The 22,675-nt window shown below is 42.1% G+C and overlaps 2 protein-coding genes across 5 annotated transcripts in view; both read left to right on the forward strand.

The window, feature by feature from the left end:
• Window positions 1-1,395: 1,395 nt before the first annotated feature.
• Window positions 1,396-21,659, forward strand: LOC139540690 (protein phosphatase inhibitor 2-like). Of its 2 annotated transcripts, XM_071344555.1 has the most exons (6): window positions 1,398-1,931; window positions 8,890-8,997; window positions 14,984-15,055; window positions 15,639-15,733; window positions 18,297-18,461; window positions 19,439-21,659. In XM_071344555.1, the coding sequence occupies exons 1-6, from the start codon at window positions 1,795-1,797 to the stop codon at window positions 19,450-19,452; spliced, it is 591 nt and encodes a 196-aa protein (XP_071200656.1). In that variant the 5' UTR covers window positions 1,398-1,794; the 3' UTR covers window positions 19,453-21,659. The 2 variants fall into 2 exon arrangements, with proteins under 2 accessions (XP_071200657.1, XP_071200656.1); XM_071344556.1 differs by lacking the exon at window positions 14,984-15,055 and having other exon boundaries at window positions 1,396-1,931.
• A 421-nt stretch (window positions 21,660-22,080) lies between these two features.
• The window catches only part of LOC139540689 (arf-GAP with coiled-coil, ANK repeat and PH domain-containing protein 2-like), a 120,471-nt gene continuing 119,876 nt past the window's right edge, over window positions 22,081-22,675 (forward strand). The window contains exon 1 of one of the 3 annotated variants that reach the window (XR_011668254.1): window positions 22,081-22,549. Coding sequence is in view for 2 of the 3 variants with exons in the window: in XM_071344553.1 (XP_071200654.1) it covers window positions 22,497-22,549 (53 nt within the window). In the remaining variant the exon portion in view is untranslated. The remainder of the gene's footprint in view (window positions 22,550-22,675) is intronic. The other 2 variants (XM_071344553.1, XM_071344554.1) reach the window with 2 other exon arrangements.

The raw sequence follows: 22,675 nt of genomic DNA on the forward strand, positions 1-22,675 counted from the left end.
TGACTGTAGCACATATAAAGCACCCACAAGCTACCGATGGTGGGATGAACAAGTGACGAATTTCCGGGCAAGAGTGATCTATTTAAAAATCATTCCTTCCTCCCTCACCTCTTGCCCTGCAAGTGTATACTCGTCAGACGTCATGATACGTCATCATAAATGTCCACTTAATTTGAGGGCTGAGGGGATAGGGTGTCTTTTAAGTGTTTGGAATGCTGCCAGTTTCTGCAGTTGCTCCTCACCAGCTGCCACTTGCAGCCATCACCTGCATTGTGGGAGGCACTATTTGTCAACCAATCATTCGGGTGTTTTTGTTTGATCCACGAGAACGGGGCGAGATGAAAGATGTGACTGAAACAGGAAGCAACTTTGCCACAATTCAGATGTATACAGTGGATATGTATTATGTACAAATGAATGTGAAATTTGAATCTTTCTCTCCCAAATTGATAGTAATGTACACACATATCTACAGTTTGTGAGTGTGTGATATGGGGGTTGGAGACATGTTTATTTCGACATTACAAAGAAAAACGTTTATAAACAATGGCAACACTAACATGTTGCACTGTGCCTTGCTGTTTAAAAAAATCACCTGTGTCCGACTTTCGGCTGTAGCCTAGTAGATGGACCTCCCTGACTTCACTCCTCGACTTTCAGCCTTACCACTCAAACAAGCCCACAGTTTCTACCTATCTTCATACTGCCAGAGAGGAAGAGAGAGGCAGGCAGAAAAAAGGACTGCAGTCCAAACAGGTTATTTGTACCCCCTCAGCCCTTGTGCTAGCCACTTTCCCTCGGGGATTCCGAAACCGGATGCAGTTTGATTGCCATCTTAAGGGGTGGTCCAAATCACAAACATTGCCCCCTCGACCCTTGATTTAGCTTGAGAGGGCGAGTGAACTACTATGGTCATTTGCGGGGTTGATATGACCCACAATCAATGCAAACTGTAGTCACATGTCAAACTCTGATGGCTGCAAAGTGTCAATGCAAACTGTAGTCACATGTCAAACTCTGATGGCTGCAAAGTGTTTTCGGCATGTCAGAAAAAATAATGAAACTTACTTACTAAAATATATATATATATATATATATATATATATATATATATATATATAGAGAGAGAGAGACATTGATTTTAGCATTTGCAAATTGTCTTAGTCTCTTAGTGAGGAGCCTATAAAACGTAGCTAGCCAGCTATGGGTAACTAGCTAGGGCACATGACATCCCGATAATTTTGAGAAAAAAACACTTTATATCGGAGTTGTCTATTCATGACATAGGAGGTGAGGAGGTTGACGTCAACAACCCTAATCAAATATTCAAAAATATGTTACAATAATGAGATGTATCCACCAATCCAAAGAAAGGATAGGGGGGAGCTAGACAGCCCGCGGTGCCGCTTTGTGGACAACGACTCCCATTGTAATGGCGGAGTCGAGACGTATCTTGTCAGAATATCAATGAACTTTGATACTATAGTGTATTTGCCTATATTCTCGCGATGATTACAAAATAAGAAGTTTCGGCGACAGATGCTTTTTACCGCCAGTCGCCACACACAGACAAAAAAGCGCACAGGCGGTGTCTGGGACATGCCAGTAGTTTCAATAGTTTCAGCTATCGCGTGTGTTTACAAGGCAAGCAGGAGTTTGAAGTGCAGGCAGAGTTGCAGCTTGAACTGGTTCTGCTTTTTGAATCATAAACGCAACGTTTACTAAATAGAGGTGCAGCGCGTAGCAGCTAGTTTTGAACATTGACAACTTCGCCAGTGACCTAGCGCATGTGGAATGGCAGCTTCCCGGCCGATAAAAGGCATTCTGAAGAACAAGAACAGCGGGACAGGCATCAAGGTGGGCCCGGCCGAAGAAGTACCAGTAGAGACTCCAGAACAAGCGGCACTTGGACTTCTCGAGGATGACCCACAGTGAGTAGATAGTCAGTTAGCTAGCTTAGAGTCTTGACACGGACAGTCAGGCTAGGTATCTATGGCTAGCTAAGTGAGCTATTCCAGTTTGTTAGGCTTGGGTGCTGCCCTGACTAAAAACGTTATGGACTTGTTAACGTCGTCAGCAATGTTCCAGGGGTTGCACATAATTAACTAGTTGGCCAGTAAGTTGTCATGCTTGCTTTTCTGATGTCCTCATCTCGTTCTTTCTATGGCTGTTAACGTTAGTTGGCTAACGTTACCGTGCCAGTTAATATTTGCTAACCAATTTACTAGTTATTTTGCCCAAGACGTTAGATAGTTAGCAACAATCACAATGTCTGCTTATCAGCTGAGAAATGCTAAAGTATCTAAAATCTTATCCGGCTTCTGACCTGTAAACAAGTGTAAATGTGGGTGTGTCATCAGGCAACTTGTTTTAAAGGTTGGTGAATGGGCTGGTTGACTGGCAGTTGGCATTTGGCACAGCCATTTTTACCAGCAAAAAAACAACTTCCATATTTAGAATAGGAGAATCGAATGAATGGGCTGCTGCAAGAGCTCTTTTTAGAGCGCCCGGTTTTAAAGCTAATTTCCTGCAATTCTACATTTTCACATGGCTTATGTCCAGGGTGGAATATTCTATATATTTTTTAGTCACCGGTCAGCTGTATTCAGGATTCTTTTAAAGTTGAATAGATGGGTTAGCTGACAATGTCAGAAACTATGCGCACGCTTCAATGGGGCAGAAGCCCATGTGTTGTGATTCTTGATGGCTAGATAGCTAGCAACAATGACAAGAAGCTGCCATTTGGGGAATCGTAGGTGGTTTGGCTCAGCTAGTTTTATCTTGTTATTGATTAAAAAAAATATATATATATTTTTTATAAAGCTCTAACTAACTATGTATTTGAGACAAGTGCTCATTGTGCAAATGTATTTTTTTCCAATAAACATTGGAGATGAAATATAGTTTACATGTCAACAATCTGTGTCTGTTTTGCCACATAGTTGTGCATGGGTTGGTTTTGTTGTTAAACAACCAACCCGTCTATACACACTCAAAACTCGACGACTTGGTTTGCGGTTACTATTTGGGCATGACATTTAGAGTATGCTATATGGGGGACATTGAATTACATTGTTTTTTTGGTTAGAATATGTTAATATTAATGGTTGGTGGCAGTGGCTAACCATAGGATAACTTAGTCACTCCTTGTTCATAAGAAACCAACATGTAAATATGTAATTAATTTGGGTGAACTATCCCTATAAAATAGGACTGTAGAAAATTCTGCCTAGAGACGGTCCTTCAAGAGGTTTGGCCGCCAACCCCTGATCTGTGTTTCTCAACTACTGGTGCTTTGAATATGTTAATGTGGCAAATTACCCCACATTCAAGAAAAATCTAATGAATATCAATCTAAAGGTGGTTGAGGCTGATTTGCAAACCGTGGCTATCATCTTACTCTACATGGACAAGGCATTTATGCGTAGCAGCTTGTGCACAATACTAAAATGACATAACAGGATATTTGAGGTAAGATGCATTAGTCAAATTATAATTTTTTGCCCATTGTAGGAGATGGGAATTGTTCTAATGACTAGGCCTATCAGCTATTGTGAAAGACAATATTTAAAATAGTCTCCTGAAGACAAGATGACAGTCTAAATCTGACCCGCTCTACACCCAACCAAAATAATTTTTCAATGTGTTATCCCCCCACTAGAATCAGTTACATATTTGGGTTCTCAATCTGTTTCGGCACAATGTTCATAATAGTTATCAGGTCACACAAAAAAAACTGCATTCAGCATGAATTTTCTTAATTGTTACAGCCTAATGAACCTTGTGCTAAATTGACAATGACTAAACGAGGTGATATTTGATAGAGCAGTCTGACTGAGCGGTGGTAGGCAGCAGCAGGCTCGTAAGCATTCATTCAAACAGCACTTTCCTGCATTTGCCAGCAGCTCTTCGCTGTGCTTCAAGCATTGCGCTGTTTATGACTTCAAGCCTATCAACTCCTGAGATTAGGCTGGCAATACTATAGTGCCTATAAGAACATCCAATAGTCAAAGGTATATGAAATACAAATGGTATAGAGAGAAATAGTCCTATAATAACTACAACCTAAAACTTCTTACCTGGGAATATTGAAGACTCATGTAAAAAGGAACCACCAGCTTTTATATGTTCTCATGTTCTGAGCAAGAAACTTAAGCGTTAGCTTTTTTACATGGCAAATATTGCACCTTTACTTCTCCAACACTTTGATTTTGCATTATTTAAACCAAATTGAACAGGTTTCATTATGTTTTTGAGACTAAATTGATTTTATTGATGTACTATATTAAGTTAAAATAAGTGTTCATTCAGTATTGTTGTAATTTTCATTATTACAAATATATATAAAAATCGTCCGATTTAATCGTTATCGGCTTTTTTTGGTCCTCCAATAATCGGTATCAGCGTTGAAAAATCATAATCGGTCGACCTCTAGTTGCATTACACTTACTGCATTGGCGACCAACTTCAATGAAAATGCAACACTTAAATGTAGCTGGCTGTCTTCTATAAGTTGTCTCCTAGAGTGATAAAGTAATTTTTGCCAGATTCCGTGTGGTTTTTGAGCTGTGCTAGTTGTATTTTTTTTATTAGTTGTCTCATTCCTGGAATTCCCCAATGGGCTCGGAAGGGACCAGGTAGAATGTGCAACGGGTAAAAAATGTAAATCGCACAGCCAAGTTGAAGGGTTGCAAAATGCGACTAAATGGTCGCAGTCTGGAACCCTGCTTATGATAGATAGTTAAATGAAATATCTAAATAAAGTTGCACACCATGTATAAACTCCAATCAATTTAATGGGTATTTACCAACGTTTCGGCATCACTGTGCCTTCCTCAGGGTAATGTCATGAATACTTGAACCAGGTTATGTAGACAAACAGTGCAATTAGTGCAACCAATGACAATAGTGAGGGGTGTGTCATAATGATTTAAGATAATTAAAATGGTTTATGGCATATTAAATATTAGGTTATTGTTATCATATAGAAACATAATTGAATATTGGACATATTAGCACCGACATATTGTTTAATTCAATTTCACAATTGTTTCGTATTTCATATTTGTTACATGTAAACTTTTAAACAATTGTGACATTGAATTAAACAATGTATGTTGATGCTAATATGATGTACAATATTCAATTATGTTTCTATATGATAACACTAGCGTAATATATTTAATATGCCATAAACTATTGTTTTTTTAAGTTTCACAAATTAATTTTAATTAACTTAATCATTATGACATACCCCTCACTATTGTCATTGGTTGCACTAATTGCACTGTTTGTCTACATAACCTGGTTCAAGTATTCTTGACATTACCCTGAGGAAGGCACAGTGATGCCGAAACGTTGGTAAATACCCATTAAATTGCTGGGAGTTTATACATAGTGTGCAACTTAATTAATTTTTTAAAGTTTATTCGCCGTTAGTCAGCACCTCCACATGAACACATTTTTCTGGGTGTGCGCCAGCTCATGTTTTTTAATCCTAGATATTTCATTTTAGAAATTTTTTACATTTGAATGTCTATTTCAGACTAACATCCTTAACAGAGGTTGGAACATCAATAACGGTCGTTTTTGATTGTCATTTCCATTATTACTTTAGCAATCTCTTCAAAATGATCATTTTGTGTTCAGCCAAGCCTTTCCTCCGCAATGGCTATCCATGTTTTGATCTAAGACTTAAACTCAGACTTTTACCAATATGGGACCGACCGGCTCGATTCGGTGTTATGTAGCAAAATTTGAAATTGTGTTTTTTACATTGGATAAAATATATTTTGGTACCCATCGTTCACACCCTCCTAAGCTTTAGCACCACCCATCTCTTTAAGGATTTACATGTGAGGCTTCCAAAGATTCCAAGACTAAAGGCTGGCTTATATTACGGTTGTGTTCGTACATTTTTAATCTGGAGTGCCAGAGTGTGCTCTGGGCGTTTGTAAAATCAGAGCGTTGTCAGATTGTCTGTTCGTACATTCAGAGCGTTTCGCTCTCGAAATGCACACTGGATGCCCTGGCCGAAACGTAGGGTTGATCCGAGCGTTCTGACTTAACAGCAGTCACGCACCCAAGCTAACATTGGCTAGCTTGATAGCTACTTCCAGACACAAATGAGAGAACAGCTCACGCTGACCATTTTACTCGCCCTAGCAGAGCTGGTTAGGCTGTTTTTATGTTATCCAGGGTGTTGGTGACTGCAACTGTGCTGCTGGCAACGCTTTTTAATGACCCTTTTTTTGGCGGGGCAACGTTTACTGACACTGGCCATATTTAACGGGTGTTGAGCGTTTGTAAATTCGTTAGTTATTCTGCGCTCTGGCACACTCAGACGAGAGGGATCTGAAATCGGAGTAGCTAGCCAGAGCGAATTTACCAGCTATGTCTATTGAAATAGATACTTGCATAGTGGAGTTTTTTTGTTAGATATGTAGCTAGCTAGCAAAACAATGAACCATAATCACAACTCATAATGTTAATACCTTGCATGAATCTGCAGGTAGCTAACCAACTAGGTTCAATGTTAGCTAGCTAACATTAGGCTATAACTAGCAATGCAAATAGCGCTGAGATACTAATAATATTACTACACAGATCATACACCTAACGTTAGCTAGCCAGCCAGCTAACGTTAGCTAGGTAACAGTACACTTTAACTTGAAATGAGAATGACTTTCTGACATTTAGAAACATGTAATATCTGAAAATTTTGCTAACTAGACTCCCTTACCTGTTTTACATGGATGCTTTTCCCTCTGTCACAGATTCCATGGTTGCCCTTAGTTTGAAGATATAATCTGGATACAAGTGTTTTATACAACACCAGACTTCTGTGTGTTCTCTTTTTGACTGTATGCATATTTGCAATCAAACGGCAGAATTATCATACTATCATACTCTAATTCCACCGATTTCAAAGCTCGGTCCTCCAGAAAGTGGAGAGCAACACTTATGCAGTTCTACTAAGTGATATCTTTTCAAAAAAGCAGTATTAGAAAGGATTACCTAAACATACTGACCAGCTCCTATTATAGACCGACGTGTGCTACATGACAGACCAATCCGAACTCATCTCTCGGCATATCCAGCCCACTCATTATCTTAGCCAATCATGGTTAGCTTGAAGGTTCCTGACTTTTTCCATGGCTAACCCAACTAGGCTCGTAATTTAACAATTGTATTCATATTTACAGATGGCATACAAGTTTGTTATTAAGGCACATGTGCATTTAGATAAAAAAGAAAAGTTTACGTTCAAATGGTGCTACTGTGAAGCAATGACACACGACATATGCCTATTTTCCTGAAACTAGTCACATGTTCAATTTACCCCAAAAAGCTTGCCCATGTCATGAAACATCCATAACATCTGTCCATTTTTGCTTTATTTTTCCAACATGCCCATATGTAGAAGTCCCCTTTTTGGGGTATACACTCACTCCAAGGGGTACAATACACATCAAAAGTTTTGTTTCTATTTTGTATGTCAAAGTTGTGATTTTGTGTGAAAATGTAACACCCATACTGCTGGAATCGCCCAGATATAGATCTGATAAGTCACTGACAATCTATTGTGTAGTGAAAAAGTATGTTTTTCCTGTCATGCATCCCATGGGATGTAGGCCTACATATTATGAAACATTGCTTAGCCTAGTGGTTAGCGCGTTGGACTAGTAACCGAAAGGTTGCTCGATCGAATCACCGAGCTGACAAGGTAAAAATCTGTCGCTCTGCCCCTGAGCAAGGCAGTTAACCCACTGTTCCCCGGGCGCCGAAGACATGGATGTCGATTATGGCAGGCACACGCACCTTTCTGATTCAGAGGGTTTGGGTTAAGTGCAGAAGACACATTTCAGTTGAATGCGTTGTTGTACAACTGACTAGGTATCCCCTTTTTAGAGTCAGGCTTGCTGAGGTACAGTAGCCTAACTGAGCAGTATGCATATGTGCCATATCCAATGATTTGCCATGTTCGTCTGAGACACAGCAGGACAGGGCATGATTGATTTAGCCCAGTGCCATCGACACAGTCAAACTGCCTGCTGTGTGCTTGACTTATTGAGAACCTGTGTGCGCATGTGCAGGAGAGGTGTCTGTGTGAGTTAGCAGCTAGGAGAGGCTCTACAGGATTACTGCAGCAGGTAGTAGATTTATTGCCCTCTTCCCCCCTGCCTTTCTCTCTCATGATGGAAGGCCTCTCCCTCCATAAACACGCCCACGAGGCTCCTTTATGACAGGAGAGGGGAGCGCCAGCAGAGACAGTTTAACGGCTGTATTTGGCACAGTCTCCAAGTCCAGACTGTGATGGTAAAGAGGATTCCAACCAGAAGCACGGAGAGCCTACAATTTGTACCTTGGAAAGTACATTCCTTAGCAGGACTGCTAGGTGCACACTCGAGGAAGCAGTTACCTTTAACCACAGATCTAGGGTCAGACTACACTACCCTTAGTTGCTTAGTCCTAACCTTAACCATTAAGGGAATTAAATGTCTGACCCTGTATGTTCGGTTAGTGCCAACTTCTACCTTCTCCTAGGGCCACAACTTCTATTTGTCCTTTCCCCCAAAATGTACCTTGAGCTGTGTCAGAATAGACCCTGACCTCTTTCGCACCTGAAGGAAAAGCACTTCCTCCACACACCCACTTATTCAGTCACCCTCAGGCCACCGTCATTTTCCGAACAATTACTAATTGAATTGCAGAGAATAAGACCCTTTTTATTTAATTGCCACATTATTTGTTTCCAAAATACACAACGGGAGTGAGAACTGGGGCACAGTGGAGTCCTATATTAAATGTGACAGGTCTCTAGGGTAATATCTTTGGTTGGTTTTAAATGCCACCCTGAGCTCTCCTCTCTGGTCCCATTTCTTTCAGGAAGAAGTCACAGAAATGGGACGAGATGAACATACTGGCAACGTACCACCCGGCAGACAAGGACTACGGGATGATGAAGATTGATGAGCCTAGCACACCCTACAACAGGTGAGTTGCCCCATTCATTCTCATGAACAGGTAAGGACATAGTTACCCAGAGACTGCAAAAATTGCTTCCCAGTATTGGGAAAAGATAGAACTGTGCCGAAAAGTGTTTTGGATTCATGTTAGAGGGTAAATCCATTTGAATTCAATCACTTTTTGACAGTACCTTTTTTTGATTTGAACGAAACCTTCCATAAATATTTGCCAATTGTAGAAGTACTCAAGGTTACTTTTTGGACCTGAATGCCAAAACCATTCACGAGATAAAGGTGTTCACCTGTTTTGCATACACCACCATACCATGAGAAATCTTTGTCTTCATCACTGGAAAAGATAAACAGTTGAAAAATAGTTTCCCAATAAAACAAATTGATTTTTTTTTTTACCTCTATGGCTCAGTGTCCCTAAACCGGGACAGCTGTTGCTCAAATTGCGATAATGTGAATAGAATGACATTGTAAACAGCCAATTCCCGGGACATAGACATGTCTTATGTGGGCAGAAAGCTTAAATTATTGTTAATCTAACTGCAGTGTCCAATTTACAGTAGCTATTACAACAACAAAAAGACTATGCTATTGTTTGAGGATAGTGCACAACAACAAAACACTTATCATGGCAACTGGTTTGATACATTCACCTCTGAAGGAAAATAATGCACTTATATTCAGTAATCTTTTTTAAATTATTTTTTAAATTATAAAATTTTCTCCCCTTTTCTCCCCAATTTTCGTGGTATCCAATCGCTAGTAATTACTATCTTGTCTCATCGCTACAACTCCCGTACGGGCTCGGGAGAGACGAAGGTCGAAAGCCATGCGTCCTCCGAAGCACAACCCAACCAAGCCGCACTGCTTCTTAATACTGAACTTTCCAAGATGGCTTAGCAGTTCAGACGTCATTTCTGTCCTCGTATTGTCGTGTCCTGTATATATATATATTTACACCTTTCTTCGCATATCTTTTATATATTTTATTATCCAAGAACTCAACTACAAAAGCTTTCCTGCAAAAGCTTTCCTGCAACCCGCCTTACCAATTACAAAAAAAAAGTATTATTTACCTCAAATCTGAAAATCCACAGTGGAAGCTAGCCAGGGGCTAATCAGAAGCTAGCCAGAAAGCTAACCAGAAGCTAGCCAGAAAGCTAACCAGAAGCTAGCCAGAAGCTAATCTGAAGCTGCCCAGAAGTTAGCTGGTTTGCTGGCTAGCGTTGGTGTTTCAGCTGCCCACGTTTTGTGGTCATCAGCTATTCCTTTAGCTCGATAATCTACCGGCACTTTTGTGCAACGCGACTCGGACCGGAGCATACCGGGCCTTTTTTCTCTCTCAGTTTCCCCGGATTTCAGCCGCAGGCTCTGGACATTTGCACCTTGATTTCGCAGCTAGCTAGCTGCAAACCATGTGACTATTGGCTAACGTAGATCCCGGAGCAAACTTAAATCATTCCGGAGCTAGCCAGCTGAGGAGTTCCATCAGCCATTCCTGGGCTACAGTCACCTATCCGGACCCGTTTTTTTTTTTTTTTGCTGCAGATACGGAGCCCCACCGGGCCTTCACGACTGACTGCCGACGTTATCTGCCCGAGGGAGTTATCCAACTGGCACCTCCGTCGCGACGTTACCTGAACGCTCATCTGGGGCCCGCTAATCGCTAATTTTTTTCTTGGGTCACTATATCTATTTTGCCAATTGGATTGATCCCCTCTACCACACGGAACCCCACTAATCTACCGACGGAATCGCACGAGGTGTCTAAAAATAGACCTCCATCCTATGCTATCTTGCTACCGATAGCCATCTACCCGGCCAGCTGTCTGGATCGCCGTGACCCCAACCAACCTCTACTCACTGGACCCTTATTGATCACTCGATTAAGCATGCCTCTCCTTAATGTAAATATGCCTTGTCCATTGCTGTTCTGGTTAGTGTTTATTGGCTTATTTCACTGTAGAGCCTCTAGCCCTGCTCACTATACCATATCCAACCTTTCAGTTCCACCACCCACATATGCGATGACATCACCTGGTTTCAATGATGTTTCTAGAGACAATATCTCTCTCATCATCACTCAATACCTAGGTTTACCTCCACTGTATTCACATCCTACCATACCTTTGTCTGTACATTATTCCTTGAAGCTATTTTATTGCCCCCAGAAACGTCCTTTTACTCTCTGTTCTAGACGTTCTAGACGACCAATTCTCATAGCTTTTAGCCGTACCCTTATCATACTCCTCCTCTGTTCCTCTGGTGATGTAGAGGTGAATCCAGGCCCTGCAGTACCTAGCTCCACTCCTATTCCCCAGGCGCTCTCTTTTGATGACTTCTGTAACCGTAATAGCCTTGGTTTCATGCATGTTAACATTAGAAGCCTCCTCCCTAAGTTTGTTTTGTTCACTGCTTTAGCACACTCTGCCAACCCGGATGTTTTAGCCGTGTCTGAATCCTGGCTTAGAAAGACCACCAAAAATTCTGACATTTTCATCCCCAACTACAAGATTTTCAGACAAGATAGAACGGCCAAAGGGGGCGGTGTTGCAATCTACTGCAAAGATTGCCTGCAGAGTTCTGTTTTACTATCCAGGTCTGTTCCCAAACAACTTGAAACTTTTAAAAATTCACCTCTCTAAAAACAAGTCTCTCACCGTTGCCGCCTGCTATAGACCACCCTCTGCCCCCAGCTGTGCTCTGGACACCATATGTGAACTGATTGCCCCCCATCTATCTTCAGAGCTCGTGCTGCTAGGCGACCTAAATTTGAACATGCTTAACACCCCAGCCATCCTACAATCTAAGCTTGATGCCCTCAATCTCACACAAATTATCAATGAACCTACCAGGTACCACCCCAATTCCGTAAACACGGGTACCCTCATAGATATCATCCTAACCAACTTGCCCTCCAAATACACCTCTGCTGTTTTCAACCAAGATCTCAGCGATCACTGCCTCATTGCCTGCATCCGTAATGGGTCAGCGGTCAAACGACCTCCACTCATCACTGTCAAACGCTCCCTGAAACACTTCAGCGAGCAGGCCTTTCTAATCGACCTGGCCGAGGTATCCTGGAAGGATATTGATCTCATCCCGTCAGTAGAGGATGCCTGGATATTTTTTTTAAATGCCTTCCTCACCATCTTGAATAAGCATGCCCCATTCAAGAAATTTAGAACCAGGAACAGATATAGCCCTTGGTTCTCTCCTGACCTGACTGCCCTTAACCAACAGAAAAACATCCTATGGCGTTCTGCATTAGCATCGAACAGCCCCCGTGATATGCAACTTTTCAGGGAAGCTAGAAACCAATATACACAGGCAGTTAGAAAAGCCAAGGCTAGCTTTTTCAAGCAGAAATTTGCTTCCTGCAACAAATTCAAAAAAGTTCTGGGACACTGTAAAGTCCATGGAGAATAAGAACACCTCCTCCCAGCTTCCAACTGCACTGAAGATAGGAAACACTGTCACCACCGACAAATCCACTATAATTGAGAATTTCAATAAGCATTTTTCTACGGCTGGCCATGATTTCCACCTGGCTACCCCTACCCCGGTCAACAGCACTGCCCTCCCCTCTGCTACTCGCCCAAGCCTTCCCCATTTCTCTTTCTCCCAAATACAGTCAGCTGATGTTCTGAAAGAGCTGCAAAATCTGGACCCTTACAAATCAGCCGGGCTAGATAATCTGGACCCTTTCTTTCTAAAACTATCTGCTGAAATTGTTGCCACCCCTATTACTAGCCTTTTCAACCTCTCTTTCGTGTCGTCTGAGATTCCCAAAGATTGGAAAGCAGCTGCAGTTATCCCCCTCTTCAAAGGGGGGGACACTCTTGACCCTAACAGCTACAGACCTATATCTATCCTACCCTGCCTTTCTAAGGTCTTCGAAAGCCAAGTCAACAAACAGATTACCGACCATTTCGAATCCCACCATACCTTCTCCGCTATGCAATCTGGTTTCAGAGCTGGTCATGGGTGCACCTCAGCCACGCTCAAGGTCATAAACGATATCTTAACCGCCATCGATAGGAAACAATACTGTGCAGCCGTATTCATTGACCTGGCCAAGGCTTTTGACTCTGTCAATCACCACATCCTCATCGGCAGACTCGACAGCCTTGGTTTCTCTAATGATTGCCTCGCCTGGTTCACCAACTACTTCTCTGATCGAGTTCAGTGTGTCAAATCGGAGGGTCTGTTGTCCGGGCCTCTGGCAGTTTCTATGGGAGTGCCACAGGGTTCAATTCTTGGACCGACTCTCTTCTCTGTATACATCAATGATGTCGCTCTTGCTGCTGGTGATTCTCTGATCCACCTCTACGCAGACGACACTATTCTGTATACTTCTGGCCCTTCTTTTGACACTGTGTTAACAACCCTCCAGGCGAGCTTCAATGCCATACAACTCTCCTTCCGTGGCCTCCAATTGCTCTTAAATACAAGTAAAACTAAATGCATGCTCTTCAACCGATCGCTGCCTGCACCTGCCCGCCTGTCCAACATCACTACTCTGGACGGCTCTGACTTAGAATATGTGGACAACTACAAATACCTAACTCTCCTTCCAGACTCACATCAAACATCTCCAATCCAAAGTTAAATCTAGAATTGGCTTCCTATTCCGCAACAAAGCATCCTTCACTCATGCTGCCAAACATACCCTTGTAAAACTGACCATCCTACCAATCCTCGACTTCGGTGATGTCATTTACAAAATAGCCTCCAAAACCATACTCAATAAATTGGATGCAGTCTATCACAGTGCCATCCGTTTTGTCACCAAAGCCCCATACACTACCCACCACTGCGACCTGTACGCTCTCATTGGCTGGCCCTCGCTTCATACTCGTCGCCAAACCCACTGGCTCCAGGTCATCTACAAGACCCTGCTAGGTGAAGTCCCCCCTTATCTCAGCTCGCTGGTCACCATAGCAGCACCTACCTGTAGCACACGCTCCAGCAGGTATATCTCTCTGGTCACCCCCAAAACCAATTCTTCCTTTGGCCGCCTCTCCTTCCAGTTCTCTGCTGCCAATGACTGGAACGAACTACAAAAATCTCTGAAACTGGAAACACTTATCACCCTCACTAGCTTTAAGCACCAGCTGTCAGAGCAGCTCATAGATTACTGCACCTGTACATAGCCCATCTATAATTTAGCCCAAACAACTACCTCTTTACCTACTGTATTTATTTATTTATTTTGCTCCTTTGCACCCCATTATTTCTATCTCTACTTTACACTTTCTTCCACTGCAAACCAACCATTCCAGTGTTTTTATTTTTTATTTTTTTACTTGCTATATTGTATTTACTTCGCCACCATGGCCTTTTTATATTTTTATTTATATATATATTTTGTTTGCCTTCACCTCCCTTATCTCACCTCACTTGCTCACATTGTATATAGACTTATTTTTCACTGTATTATTGACTGTATGTTTGTTTTACTCCATGTGTAACTATGTGTTGTTGTATGTGTCGAACTGCTTTGCTTTATCTTGGCCAGGTCGCAATTGTAAATGAGAACGTGTTCTCAATTTGCCTACCTGGTTAAATAAAGGTGAAATAAATAAATAAATAAAATAAAAACACAGCGCGCCTCCAACCCGGAAGCCAGCCGCACCAATGAAACGCTTAGTAGAACTCTGTACTGAAGCACTTGCCTTGATTTAAAAAAATTGTGCAATGTCGTGTTGCATCATTACAAATGTACTGTTATATCTTATTAAATTGTTGACTTTTTATTAATTCACATTATTAGACACTTTCTGATGATTAAAATGAGTGTAAATCGTAAAACAGAATTTGGAGAAGAAAGAAATCTGGATTTCATAGGGCCCTAGCCCTGTCTGGGTTATGAGCCCCCCCCTGCCATCTGCCAAGGCCGCTGCGTAGAAGGTCACCCCTGTGACACTGTTCTGTCCTTCTCTCCCTCCCCCTCTCACTTTACCTCACTCGTTCTCTTTTTCTCTCTCCCTCCACCTCAGGATGGTGGAGGACGAAGGGGCGCACAGCGACTCAGAGGGCAACGTGCCCAACGTGGACGACCTGGCCTCGAAGTAAGTCAACATCGCTGACTGGATAGGTCTGGGAGAGAGGAGGATATTGTTCCTCAAAGGTTTGGAAGGTTATGACCCCTATTGAGGGCCACATCAGAATTTCAAAATTCAGCGGATTTTCTGGACAATTTGTTTGTCAAAAGTAATTTGCCCACCAGAGGAAGGGCAGTTATTTTTTAAACTTATAGGTCCATTATCATTTCTACATACTTTCTATCTATTTTTTTTCAAACCTCCCCCGGGTCAGATTGAATGCCTATGTTTCCCACCCCTGCTATAGGAGGAGGGTAGTAATGCAGTAATCTGGGCCTTATGAGACTGAAGGTGGGGACTCTCACTATGGTTTATGGCTTGGATATACTGTATAACAGAATGTACTCTTTGTATATTATCTGGATTTTAACTATTTGAGGTCAAGGGCATTTGATGTCCCGCCGTTAACATGGAGTATAGGCCGAGATGGAATTTCGCTCTTCTGTTGACCCTCGAACCAGTTGAGTTTACAGTAGAGGTGTAAACTGAATCACTCACTTTCTATTGCTCCTTCGCTCGGTTCACTTTCTCTCTCCTCTCTTCCCCCCAGATTGGCAGCGGCAGAGGGAAAGGAACCGCGCTTCATGAGAGAGGAGGAGGAGAGTAGTGAAGAAGAGGAAGATGAACTAACCCCAGAGGATCAAGGTGGGCTGTTTCCCTCTTCCCCCTCTTTGTCGACCTCCTCTCATCCCTACCTTGTCTCTATTCCCATTGGGCGTCTGGCCCTGACCTTTCCCTGACCTCTCCATGTGTTGTCATGTCAAGCCCTGTGTGCTCTAATAATGGATTCTCACAGCTCAGTGGCCACGAGCACGGCCAATGGTCCAAACGGAGCTCACTCCCGGAGACTGTTCCAGTTTACTCTGGTCCATTTTGGCTCCAGACCCACATGTCTCTCTCCGCCCTTTCCCACATTTTTATCTCTGCAGTACAGGGAAAAGCCAGAGCCGAAAATATAAATTCTCCCAAAATACTGAAACGTGTGTGTGGTACATTGATGTCGATGTCATCACTATGTAGGTTATAGTGCTTTACTAGGTGTCCAGACAGACACGTCATAGAACTTTAATAGAATGTTCAATACCATAGAACATTGCAAATATGGTGCTTTTTTCTACCTGTAATAGCAACCTTGTATACACTACATTACCAAAAGTATGTGGACAACTGCTCATCGAACATCTCATTCCAAAATCATGGGCATTAATATGGAGTTGATCCCCTCTTTGCTGCTGTAACAGCCTCCACTCTTCTGGGAAGGTATTACACTAGATGTTGGAACATTGCTGCAGGGACTTGCTTCCATTCAGCCATGAGCATTAGTGAGGTTGGGCACTGATGTTGGGCGATTAGGCCTGGCTCGCAGTCTATGTTCCAATTCATCCCAAAGGTGTTCAATGGGGTTGAGGTCAGGGATCTGTGCAGGCCAGTCAAGTTCTTCCACATCGATCTCGACAAACCATTTTTGTATTAACCTCGCTTTGTGCATGGGGGCATTGTCATGCTGAAACAGGAAAGGACCTTCCCCAAACTGTTGCCACAAAGTTGGAAACACAGAATTGTCTAGAATGTCATTGTATGCTGTAGCGTTAACATTTCCCCTCACTGGAACTAAGGGGCCTAGCCTGAACCTTGAAAAACAGCCCCAGAACATTATTGGCACTGCATTGGGGCGGGTAGCATTCTTCTGGCATCCACCAAACCCAGTTTCGTCCATCGGACTGCCAGATGGTGAAGCGTGTTTCATAACTGCAGAGAACGCGTTTCCACTGCTCCAGAGTCCAATGGTGGCGAGCTTTACCTCTCCAGCCGACGCTTGGCATTGTGCATGGTGATCTTAGGTTTGTGTGTGGCTGCTCAGCCATGGAAACCCATTTCATGAACTCCTGAAGAACAGTTCTGACGTTGCTTCCAGAGGCAGTTTTGAACTCAGTAGTGGGTGTTGCAACTGAGGACAGACAATTTTTATGCGCTTCAGCACTCGGCAGTCCTTTTGTGAGCTTGTGTGGCTTACCACTTCACAGCTGAGCTGTTGTTACTCCAAGGCGTTTCCACTTCACAATAACATCACTTTCAGTTGACTGGGGCAACTCGAGCAGGGCAGAAATTTGACGGTGCCACGTTGGAAGTTACTGAACTCTTCAGTGAAACCATTCTACTGCCAATGTTTTGGCTATGGAGATTGCATGGCTGTGTGCTCGATTTTATACACCTGTCAGCAACGAGTGTGGCTGAAATGGATAAATCCTCTAAATTGAAGGGGTGTCCACATACTTTTGTGTGTATAGTGTATGAGACCTGGTAAAAAGCACTCATACATACTATTCATTAGAGTTAGATGGGTCATCAACTTAATATAAAATGTATTTAATATTAGATTATTTTTTAGATTTTCAAAAGTATGAGTGACCTGAATTTGAAGTAGTTATTCCCTCCAGTGTGAATCTACCAGTATAGTGGTGCCCTTGCAGGCTAGCATGCAGGACAGACCCTTTGTGCCAATCCTTTTTCCAGTTGACCAACTCTCAGTAAATATGCACAGCCCCCTATTTTATTTATGCTGCAAGCACCGGAATGGAGTTGGTTTAGAATTCTACCTGAATGGTGTTGCTTTAGTTTTGATCAGACATCATTTTACTTTAAAATTAGTTGGATAAAATGTGTGCTTGGAACAAACAGTGGAATTGATTGCAGTGACCTTGATGTCTAGTAGTAATTGTCTACTAAAAATAAGCCTTGCCTGCCTCTTACAGCACCGTGTGCGTCTGCAAGTCAGCTTTGAAAATGTCTCTGTGTAGCAGTAGTTTGATGCAATATGCCTTTGAATTGGAAAGCAATTATTATATTTACAGTTTTTCATTTCTGAACCATGTCCTTGAAAGTAGATTAGATTTTACTGGAACTGTTCAGCCAGGATCCTCATAAAAATAGTTTGAGGTATTTGTCCTTGAAGTGCCATTGGAGGACGAGCGTGTTAACTCTCTCCCTTCTCTTTAAACTGAAACCCCCCTTTTAGCTTTTGAACGCTCCATCTGAGCCTCCCCTAATGTAGCTCTATTGCTCTATTTTCTCCACACGGAGGAAGCATGATGTTTACACGTCTGAGTTGTGGCTCTCCTAGCCTCCCTCTGCACCACATACCCTCCGTCTTCTTTCTCTAGCTTTCTCTCTCTCTCACTCATACTCTCTCACTCAATCTCCCCCTCAGCGAAAAAGAAGCAGTTTCAAATGATGAGGAAGATGCATTACAACGAGGGCCTCAACATCAAGATGGCCAAGCAACTCATAGCTAACGAGTTGGCGGAAGAAGAGGACGAGGACGAAGAGATGAGAGACGAAACGGAGGACATCAACGTAGACTCGCCGCAAGACGGTAAGAGAAATGGGGGTACTCAGAAATCTTATAATGGCAGGGCATTTCACATGGTGACTAATCAGAAAAAGAAAATCGGGAGCTCTCACCAGTTAAATCCATTGATGGCGATAAAATGCTTGATTCACCAACGGTTGGTCATCGACACTGGGAGCTTTATTTATTTTTTTGAGCAGCAAGCCGACAGCATGCTAGGTATTGATGGGTATCAACAGCCAATTCAGCACGGGCTGGAAGCTATAGCGAGCCTCAATTGGCCAATCGCCCCATCATATCGCCAAGCATATGCACAATGGCTGGATCAAATCCCCGAGGTGACAAGTTAAAAATCTGTCGTTCTGCCCCTGAGCAAGGCAGTTAACCCACTGTTCCCCGGGCGCTGAAGACGTGGATGTCAATTACGGCAGCCCTCTGCACCTCCCTGATTCAGAGGGGTTGGGTTAAATGTGGAAGACACATTTCAGTTGAATGCATTCAGCTGCACAACTGACTAGGTATTTCCCTTATATTTAATGTTCACCTTTCAAGTTTTTACTAGTTGTATGTACAGGATACACATGGTAAATACTCCAACTAAATGCATACTTGCAGGTTCCTTCTTGACAATGCAACAATAAGAATAAAAACAAAGTAAATGGCTCAGAAGACATTTAAGCATAACAAAGTCAATTTGATTCTTGGAGGGTTAGATAAGTGTAAGCTCCACACAGAAGGTTACTGGGCCCTGATTTAGTAGGCCATCCAAATGTCAGAGGTCAAACAGTCCTCAGCAAGGGATTGGTGTGGTAAACTGTGGATAATGTTGAAAGTCTTAGTACTGGACTTAGCAATGTCAACAGTCTGAAATGAGAGCTGTTCCCACTCCTATAGGACTACTAAAATATGAGCATTTCACCTGTTGTTTCTCTGTTAGATTTGATGTTGTATTAATTAACACTTAAGGTGATTTCACTCACATAGCTCTCTTTGGATTACAGCTCTGGATTCCTAGAGGAGGACGCGCCACCTCTCCTGTCCCGGCTTCTGAAACATTTAAGAGACACTTAGCCAGACAGTGCCGGGCCATAGAGCAGACGGACACCGCTTCACAATCTTCCCTCAAACAACCCCTGTTCATGCGTGTGTATATTTCCCAGTAACACTGAAATGCAAAGCATTTTGACCCTGCTGGTTGCTTCTCTTCATTGCCAAGAGTCCCTCACAAAAAGTTGTCATTGCCTCAAAGGAACCAGACCTCAAGGAACTGAGACCTAAAGACTGTTATTATCAGTGAGGACTCCTGCCTTGCTCGCTCGCTGCCGTCTCTGTCCCGGCTCCTCTTGAGCACCTGGCGAATGCTGTCAGAAAGAACAGCAGCACCCATTGGGTTTCTCATTGGATGAAAGTGGTGGATAATTATGCTGACGGTGGTGGAGGTAGGAGGATTTTTGTCTTGTTCCTTCTGTCCCCATACCTGTTTTTGTTTAATTTTTTTATATTTTTTAACTACCACCAGAACCTTCATTGGGGAAATCTGAAACCTTGATGAGCTAGCTGCTGTTTTTCGCCTCAATTTCCTCCTCCGTTCCGATCTTGGATTTGGTGTTATCTGGAATGGATATAGGAACGGCAGACTGCATTTTTAACCAGCCCACAGGGCATCTCGATATCTAAGGTGACCAGCATTCGACTCAGTCCTACACATATTTACACCCACTATAGGATTTGGTACAGACGCATGTGCACAGACTAATAGGAATAGCTAAGTTTCCAACAACGTACCATTATCTTAATATGGCGGCTAATGTACTGACATTGACAGCTAAACCTATTTATTCTCATGCAATAAAATGATATTCATTTATTATATATTTCCTTGTGATAACATGCATAAGGTCATTTCACACAGGACTACTGCATATCAAAATTGATATGCAGATGGTCAGGTTTGCCATTATACTTATGGAACCCAGCTGTATTAAGCATGGCTACTAAAGCCTTGTGGCCATCAGCACTAATGCGACGTTTGCTCACTAAGCTAATGAGGGATAGCATTGGGGAAATGAACCCCAGAGAAGGTTTGTACTACTGATAAGCAGGGGTGTATTTACTAGGAACCAAACAGCTACAATAGCAAGGGATTAATCTGCACTTGTCCAATAAGAAAAGATTTTTGCTACGGTGTCCACTAAGGAATACACCCCAGGACTGTGTCCAATACAATATCAATAAGACGGGGTGTGTAGGTTGAACGGCAAGATTTCTGGGATATGTACTGTAGTTGATATTATGCTCACTGACATTTTGTATGGTATTGTAGCATGTGCTTGATTAGGAACAATTAACCCCCGTTGTTGCGACCTGCTACCTTGCTGATAAAAGGAGTGATATCTGGGCAACCAAGACAGTTAGCTATTGTGTATTATTAATTTCTTCTATGACTTTTGAATCATAGCACCTTGATCTACATGTGAACTTTTGAGAACCACAGTCCTCCCATGATGACTAAGTTTCTCTTTTCTTTTTATGGGCACACATCAGGACATGTAGAAATGGGTATCTTTTCTCCTCAGAACTAGACTTGAGCCCTTTCGTTTCACCTGTCTTAATGGCTATAAGAGGCTATCCATTGGATTCTGTCCTTACAATCTCAAAAGCTCACTACTGGATCCTTTTGGAAAATACAACACCCACAGGAAATACTGACTGATACACTGCATGACTGTTCCCACTTTGATTTTTACATTTTTTTAATCATGTCTATGTTTAGGGAAGATTTATTGACAAAAACCAACAAGTTAATTTGAGTAATTATTTTAACTTATGAATAGCTTTTTGTAAAAAAAATAAAAGTTGTATAACATTAACTATTGGTCGATACTACAAGGCAAATGTATGTATATACATGTCTCTAAGTGAATAGGCTACGCTCAATTTTACCCGTGCAGGTCAACGGCTTGGATTCCCCTGCCTATTTGTTGTTTTGCTTAATTTTTACCATGTTTTCTTGACACATTTCAGTTGAACAACTGACTAGGTGTCCCACCCGCGTTCCCTTTCTTTACTAGGGACAGTGGACTAAGATTCTATCTCACATGATCATTTATCTGTCCCCAAATAATGTCCCCAAATTGTTTTGAGCTCTTAAATGTGCACGTTCTTAAAATCCTAAGAATGTTTTATTTTTGTCTCACATTAAAATGTTATTTTATGAACCCATTTGCTTTTTTTTGTCTTGTTTAATGTGGCCCTTCGTTTATTATTTACTCTGTTTTTGAACCAGGTACCTTTTTCAGAAATGCCATGTACTTCTGTGTGGCCACTAGATAGCAGTAGTCTACAATAAATCTGACTTTCATGTTGACTGTAATAATATAAGTGGAACTGCTGAGTGTAAAGGTTTCTAGTTCTCTGGCTTCATATTCTCTAGTTTGTCATTTGCATAATAATATATTGGCAGATACAGCAGTTAAGGGTAGATTTCATATATTTAATTGAAAGTTAAATATGCACTGTGTGTACCACTAATCCTCATCACTATCTGTTACATTTTCTATATTGGCTGAATCAAGTTGTCAATAAGGTACAGTAGGAGTAGAGTACATGGAAAAAAAAGAAAAAAAAAGTCCAGCCTCTAATCCTGAAGAGAGCATTCTCATTGGTTGTTTCAAGTATCACTCACGTGCGTTTTTCATGGATCGGGAAGCAGTAGCACTTGTCTTGACACGATTATATAATATGTCGATTCAGTTTGTACTGTTTTGTGTGGAAGAAACGCCTCCCACTGGCTGCTATCACCTAGCTAGTGAAGTGTTTTTTTTTTCTTCCATTTTGAATTTGACTAAATTATACCATTTTTGGTATAACGTTATATTTAAGTATTTATTTTACTTGTTTATGGTTACATCGCTAGCCTATTATTAGCTAGCCAGCCATACAGGCTAGCTGGCCGAGGTCTTGTGGATTGATAGCCCAGCTAGCGTTAGCTAGTAGCGGGTAGCCAAGTCCAGGGCATACAGCAACTGCTTTTAATCCTGTTTTTACTTGTTAAAGAAAATGAAGATAACGGTGGAATTCGAGGAATGTCTCAAAGACTCTCCAAGATTCAGGTAGGCTAAGTGACCTCCTCTTTGTTCCTACACGACAAGTCATGGTTTTATGACGGTACCTGCTAGGAGCATGTGTTCCGCGTCCAAAACGACCTCCGTAATCGTTTGATGCTACCACCTCACCTC

Source organism: Salvelinus alpinus, chromosome 16, assembly GCF_045679555.1.
Source record: "Salvelinus alpinus chromosome 16, SLU_Salpinus.1, whole genome shotgun sequence".
Lineage (NCBI taxonomy): Eukaryota > Metazoa > Chordata > Actinopteri > Salmoniformes > Salmonidae > Salvelinus > Salvelinus alpinus.

Bases quoted from the DNA above. Each gene is read 5' to 3' on its own strand.
- LOC139540690 (XM_071344555.1), top strand. From the start codon at position 1,795: ATGGCAGCTTCCCGGCCGATAAAAGGCATTCTGAAGAACAAGAACAGC. The intron at 1,932-8,889 runs GTGAGTAGATAG...CATTTCTTTCAG, and splicing joins CTTCTCGAGGATGACCCACA to GAAGAAGTCACAGAAATGGG. The intron at 15,734-18,296 runs GTGGGCTGTTTC...TCTCCCCCTCAG, and splicing joins ACTAACCCCAGAGGATCAAG to CGAAAAAGAAGCAGTTTCAA.